Source organism: Populus alba, chromosome 12 (genome assembly GCF_005239225.2).
Source record: "Populus alba chromosome 12, ASM523922v2, whole genome shotgun sequence".
NCBI lineage: Eukaryota > Viridiplantae > Streptophyta > Magnoliopsida > Malpighiales > Salicaceae > Populus > Populus alba.
The window spans coordinates 2,515,934-2,523,660 of record NC_133295.1 but is presented as its reverse complement, the minus strand read 5'-3'; the positions used below and the strand labels follow the sequence as shown (position 1 = coordinate 2,523,660).

Sequence of the window (7,727 nt, the reverse complement as noted above, 5' to 3'; positions counted from 1 at the left end):
GAGCAGACATTTCCAAGTTCTGGATATGGCAAATTCAGTCTCTCTTTCTTTTCTCCCTGTTTTTACTGTTTCATTTGTTATGAATGTACTGTAGCTCCAAAAATACTTGATGGTTTCAACGGATCGATCAGACATAGCTTGGAAAGATGCCAAGTATGCTCAGATATGGGAATATCTCAGAGATGAATTTGAATTAACTCGGAGATTTGCAAGCCTTAATCTTAAGCTGAAGTTTGTTGAGGTACTTTCCTTGTTCGAAATTCATGTGATTATGTTGCGCTCTTGCTGCTCTAACCGAAGTAGTGTTATGGTGATGTCTTTACTTGTCTTTGCAGCATAATATTAGAAATTAACAGACATGAAAGGTTACTATCAACGTCTTCTATACACAAGTCAGACATGAAAGTTTACGATTGAGGTGGCGCGTGCTGTAATTTTTCAACTGGTCATTACGGGAGAAGACAATACAAGTACATCTGCCATTCTTAAATTATTCCCACCTCTTTTTTTACATTGGCTCCTCGTACAGGTAATAGACTGTAATAGTTACATGAACACCCGATGCGATGCTGCAGATTAATTTTTTTAACATAAAAATATATATAATTTTTGTTTTAAATGTTAGATTTTGTTATAAAGTTATACTCAAGAATCTTGGGTTTGACTGCAACGCTTAACCCAAAAGTAATATTTATAATATTAATAATAATATTAAACTTTCATGACTTAGTTTAAGTGAGTCTGACTGCAACACCGAATAAAAAAGCATTAAAAAAAACCCAATAAGAAAAAAAAAACTAATGAAAAAAAAGAAAAAAAATCTGAATTAACTGGGTTAACCCTTCAAACCAAGTTAACATGTCAAACCTAGGATTCGCGTCATGAAAGTTTGATAATTAAATATTTGAAAAAAAAATTAACGGGTTTACCCAAGAGTAACTGGGTTAACTCGTTAGAGCAAAATAACCGACCAAGCCCGGGATACGTGTCATAAAAATCTGATAATTAAATATAAAGAAATTTAACATTAACAAACTAAACTAAATAAAAAAAATTAATTAAAAAGAAAAACAATTCCGGGTTAACTTGTTAAATCAGGTTAACCCGTCAAACTCGGGATCTGTGTCATGAAAGTTTGATAACTAAATAAAAACAATTAAAATTAAGTAACTAAATTAAAAAAAAAAATTGGAAGAAAAACAACAAAAAATAATAATAACAAAAACAAGATAACTACAGTACTTTTAGGATATGTTATAATAATATAATATAATATAATAACTATAATAAAAAAAAAATTTAAAAGACAAGGAGAAAGTATAGTACTTTCACATGGTTTTTAGAATATTCTATAATAATAGAAAACTGTTGAATTCTATGTATTTATTTCTGAACATGAATCAAATCATAAACAATTGAGTCATAATTCACTCCTCCGTATATTAAAAAATCTAGTCTCTTCTTTCCCTCCGTATATTAAAAAATCTAATTCAATTTGCAATATTTCGATGTGTCCAAAGTGTTAGCCATGTCACTTGGCGGCTCCATATCAGCAATTTTTGTGGTCACTTGAGGTAAGAAAAAAAATAAAAATCACAGAAAGAAAAATACCATTTACTAAACCAAGTGAACAGAAAAGTCTTACTTCAGAAAAAAGATAGAAGAAAAACACGAAGCTACTGAGAGTCTTCAAAAATACTGTAGCAACAACAACAAAAGACTTGCACAATTCCAACGGCTTTCCTGCTGGAGAAGTCTTGGAAAGAATGCAGTCATCTTATTCTGGCTTCTCTTATAGGGCTTCTAGTTCTTGAAAATACTTCAACATCATCACTTATAGTATATTACGTAGGCATGCCCAACTATATAGCCATAAATGCCAGGCTAGCCTAGCTAAAATAAGAGTTTTCATTCATGGAAATGGGGCTACGATGGGTGAATACCCAAAGATAACCCCAAATATTTTGATTTCCTTTTCAGCTTCAACCCTATAGAAAGGTGTTGCCGGACCACCTTGGTCTTTCTCCTTGAAAAACTTGACCCTGTCACCAACTTTAAGCTCCTTGTGGCGAACGAATGCAAGCCAGCCCTTTGAGAGAACTGGCTTTGGGTGTCCTTTCTTGCGAGTAGAGCATTGAAAGGTCCAGGCGAAGCCACTCTCATCTATTGCTGGAAAATCTCGGCCATGGCTGCCTTTAGGAGATGGGAGAGGCTTGAAACACTTGGTAGGCAGTGAGAGTCTCTTCTGAATATCCGTCTTGGTTAGCAACTTTGAGAACTCTGCCATTTCTACTTTTTTTTGCGTGGTGTCTTGCGCTATGTGCAGCTATTATACACACACACACACTAGGGGCCCATGGCACTTGCAATCAGAGAAGCAACCTAGAGACTCTCCCTTTATCGATAAAATAAAATAAAAATTGAGATTGTTGAAAAGAATAGTAGTTGCAGTATATTTGTTTTGTACAAATAGCAATTTTTTCCCCTTCCAGCCAACAAACGCATTTAATATCTAATTAAAATAATTATTTAATTAAATTGAATAAAAAAACTCAACAACTCAATTGGAAAATAACTCGGTAAAACTCATTTGTATCACATTATATTGTTGACTTGAATAATCGATCCCACTTTATCAATTCTCCCTTTCTTGCCGTCAACAATGATAAAGTGAATGATGAGGTAAGAGTGAAATCCGAGGTGGCATATAAGACACGGACCATATTGAAGTTAAAATTGTGTCGGCACTTCGATCCATAGTTATTATACCCAAAGATAACCCCAAATATCTTGATTTTCTTTTCAGCTTCAACCCCGTAGTTGCCGGACCACTTTGGTCTTTCTCCTTGAAAAACTTGACCCTGTCCCCAACTTTAAGTTCCTTGTGGCGAACGAATGCAAGCAAGCCCTTTGAGAGAACTGGCTTTGGAAAATCTCGGACATGGCTATCTTTCAGAGATGCATGGGAGAGGCTTGAAAAACTTACCAGGCATTGAGAGTGTCTTGTGAATATATATCCGTCTTGGCTAGCAACTTTGAGAACTTCGCCATTTCTTTTTTTTCTTCTTCTTCTTTTTGCTTGCTTCGTTGCATTATGTGTTAGTATTTTATATAGATGGGGATAGATGACAAGTAAATTAAGTTTTGTCTGGGGGAAAGTATTTTTTTTATATAAATTAGTTTTTTTAAAAGATGAATTCTTGAAAAATGAATTATTTTTTTATATGTAGTAGTGTCATAGAAAATAAGTTGGAAAATATTTTTCAATATTTGGTTATATTATAGAAAATAAACTGGAAAATAATTTATTAATATTTTTTTTCAAGTTTATTACAATAATGAGGAACAAATCTTATAAATTAAATTAAATCTAACAGATAAAAAAAATTAAAAGATGATGAAATTAAAATAATAATAATAATAATAATAATAATAATAATAATAATTTTATAAATTATTTCAAATAAAATAAGTAACAATCAAAAGAATGAGAACCAAATTTAATAAATAAAAACTTTCAATTAAAAAATAATAAGAAAAAAAAGCAAATAACAATTCAAAAAATAAAAAGATTCAAAACAAAATATATAACAATCAAAAGTTTGAGGATCAAATTTGATATAATCAGCAAATAATATGATTTTTATAAAAATTTTATAGTGTCTGGAAAGTGTTTTCTATCCAAAATAAAAGAAAAATACTTTTCTGAAAATCGAGTTAACTTTTTATTGGATCAAAAAATATTTTTTGACCGACTAATTTTTTTTAATAAAAAATATAGAAAAGTTTGGAAATTAATTACTAAGATATTTATTTAATATTGTAATAACCTTATAAAATATAAATTAAAAAAAATAATTATAAACTTGTAAAATTCAGTGGATAGTATATCGAGATAACTCCCGTACATTTTAAGAAATCAGGCAGTAAAGTTTAAATTTTAATTTTTCTAAAACAAACGAGGCCCAGGAGAGGAAGAATATGAAATTAAAATAGTCGGTGTAAGATGATGTGACAGAAAATAGGAAAGGCACCAGAAAGTGATCAGCAGAATTTCTGCCACTTCGAAACCAGATTTCAGATTTCCTACAGAAAATATTATTATATTAGAAAACATCCCAGTTCCCACTACCCCACCATTTACTTCACCCTAGTAGGGATATATTGATTTATTTGATATGATTTTAATTTTTTTTTTCACACTTTTTTCATGGATTTTTTAAGAGTGTTAAATACTTTTATATTACATGAACCATATTTTATTAAAGAAGCCAGAATTACGATTGAAAGTAAGCTGGATTATTCATTTAAAAAGAAAACACAATAATAAAATTGAATTATTAATTAATTTATATATATTTGTAAATTCAAATATAAAATATGCGACCTTGCCACTTCGTAATCCAATCAAGTTTATATTTTTAGTGCGCTTGTTTAAATTAATTTTATTTTAATTTTTCTCTTAAACTGATATGATTATGGAATTTAATCCTCACAAGTGAAGCTTTTTTTTTAAGAAGTTAACCAGTGAAAAGCTTTTTTTTTATATATAAAATACTATTTTCAAGTAGTAATTAAATACTCACATCAATGTAGTTAATAAAAATTAAATCATTGTAGAGTTTTTATTGTTTTACTTGTAGTAGCAAAAAATAAAATACGATTCTTTTGGTGGTTTTCTTATATATTGGAATTAAGGTATTTAAGAATTGATTTATAGTTTGTTTTGCATTACAATTTGTATTTTAAATTGTTTTCTTTTAATATTAAATTGATATATTTTTTATATATTTTATTTTTATTTTAACGTATTACTATTAAAAAACTATAATTTTTATATATTTTCAATTAAAAAAAATCACATAACACAATACCAAGAATTAATTAGAATGTTCATTTTCATTCATTGCAAGAGTTTGAAAGATCGATACTCTCTTAAATTTCTCTATTTTTTTTTTCTATCTTGCTATTGTATCTTGTAAACATAGAGAGAGGAAGGGATGAATTAATTAGAATTGATATATAGTTTGTATCTTTTCTCCCCACGACTATGAGATAAATCAATTTTTCTTTCTTTCTCTTACACAATAATTTTACAATTTAAGTCCAATCCGTTCCATCAATACATTTTCACTCTCTGTTTTTCTCACTAAAAAACTTGCTTGTGAAAGAATGATCTTTTTATTTTTTATATATATAAAAAAAACAACTTAAACTTCGCGTTTTAAGTCGAATTCAACCACCACCGCTTCTGGGCCACAGGTGACATCTCCCTCTCACAATTTCTTCTTATCTCTTGTACCAACTTAATTAGCACCGTTATCTTTGCTTCGCAATCTAGACGTAGAAACTATAAAACGCCAACCAAAGACTTCTATCAAAGGCCCAGTAATATAAAATTTAGTAAATATTGTGCTTATAAAAATTTAAACCTAAATTAAAAAAAATTATAATTAATATCACGATTCACAATAATAATGTATAAACAAATATCATGGTTTTAAAATGTAATAATATTAAAATATTGTATTTATAACATCAAACTATGATATTTCAAAAAAAAATAAAAATTCATAGTATATTACTTCACTTTTATTTTATTTTTCCCGTGCAAATTACGCAATTTATCCGTGGAATGATAGGCTGGACGTCGAAATGGGTCATTATCGAAGGTTAGCTATTTCAAAATTAACTAATGTGAAATCTCCCATGACTCTTTGTAGCTTTCCAAGAGTAGCTTTGATACAGACCTCTATAACCATATTCATGGACAGCACCTGTTCCTTTGATGGAGGCAATATTTTAATTTAACTGTCCTTTCGCAATACAGCAACTTATGTTTTTTAAATTATTTTTTAATAAAAAAAATTAAAATTAAAATTTTTATTTTTTTTAATACGATTAATACCAAAAACAAAAAACTCAAAAAAATTATTTTAATATCTTTAGAATTAAAAATAGTTTTTTAAAAAAAACACATATAAACCATGTTTTATATTTTTAAAAACACATACCAAACATATATTAGTTCTGAACATGCGCTAGAAGCTACAAAAATGATCTCAGGTTGTTTAGAGTTGTGATATAAAATATATTTTATGATTTTTAAAATTTTTTATTTAAAATTAATTTTTTATTTTTTAATCATTTTGAAAAGTTAATGTAAAGAGTAATTTTTAAAAATAATAAAAAATTATTTTAATATATTTGAAAAAATATATTTTGCTTGAAGATATATTTTAAAATATATTTGGCAACCGTTAGTGACTTTTTATGCTTTGAAAAAAAATAAAAAAAAAAGTTAAACAAGCACACAATCCCATAATGACTCTTTTTTATGCTTTTAAAAATGAGTAGATTTGGGATCACACGATTTGTCACCCAGCCAGAGCGAATGGCAAGATTTCACTAAACAACCAAATGGCATCACATCTAGTTAAAAAGAACCCTGAATAAGTACTTTTAATTATTTCGTGTAATATACAATTAATATTTAATTTTCAATAAAAAATGAGAATTAAAATAATTGCACGAATCCGGACTTATATTTCATAAATTCACTGGCGCTTATGGAACGTATAATTAATCAACGGGGAATTTTGCTTGGAATTTTTCTTTGCACCTTCACATTATTTTTCCTTTTTCTTGTTTTGAACACTGTCATCAACTATTAAAATTTATTTTTAATATCAGTATATTAAATTAATTTAAAAAAACTAAAATTTTAATTTTGAGAAAAAAATATTATTTTTAAATAATTTTTAAATGCAAAAAAAAAAATCTCGCTTATGAACCCAACCAATGTGTATGCACGGCATCTTGAAGAACAAAATTCAAAAGCATGAAAATCTTTCTTTGAGTGGGACCGACTGCATGTTGCTGGGGAATTTGATTTCCAAATTAATAATGTGTACGGATGGGGGTGGCATGCCTTTCAGTTTTCTGACCCCCTTCGAAGGTTCTAGCCTTCTAGGTTCTACGTGCCATTTTCACATTTGTTATCTTACAATCATGCGCTTAGGTGAGGTTTTTGTTTTTTTTTTTTTGAAAAAAAAACCAACGTATTTTACAACTTGTTATTTTGACTTCTTCTTTTTTGTAACCAAGGGAAAGAAAGGGGTTATATACAAATACAAAATACAAACCCAACAGAGAGCTACCCCAATGGGTTTCATGGTCATGTTGGTCCATGCATATACCCAGCTCGAGAAATAGTTCGGTCTGCGACTCTGCGTGGGCTAGTTTTTGCAGGTTGGTAGCTGATATCCACTTTTGGGCTAACCATGATCTTATGTATCTTCCACTGGGCGTACCATCGTTGAACTCCCTCAAAGGAAAAGGCCCACACTCCATTGACCATTCGTTAACGCAGCTCGTCCGGGAAAAAAACATAATATTGAAAAAAAAAAAAGGAAAAATCAAATGCACAGAGCAAGGTACGAGAGACCAGGTGTTTTATATATATATATGCGCTTAATTTTGGAGGATTTTCAGTTTTTTTATAGCAAAACAAAGTTTGTTTTACTGGAAAACATAGTTAATCATCAGCTATTAATGATTGGATATCCTTCAACGTGTCCAGGTGATGATTGGGGAAGTGGAAATCAACTCCTTATTCGGATTAACATAAGGGATACTGTCGCATCTTCAAGAGGAAAAGACTTCAGGGAAACTCTTCTCTGGGCATTAAAAAAATCAAGACTCTTTGGCACAAAATTATCAGCTAG

The 7,727-nt window shown here is 29.4% G+C and overlaps 1 protein-coding gene across 1 annotated transcript; it reads right to left on the bottom strand.

Moving 5' to 3' along the window:
• Window positions 1-1,912: 1,912 nt before the first annotated feature.
• Window positions 1,913-2,287, bottom strand: LOC140954353 (AP2/ERF and B3 domain-containing transcription factor ARF14-like). The gene has a single exon (XM_073403682.1). It carries the CDS (start codon window positions 2,285-2,287, stop codon window positions 1,913-1,915), a length of 375 nt encoding a protein of 124 aa, XP_073259783.1.
• Window positions 2,288-7,727: the final 5,440 nt, after the last annotated feature.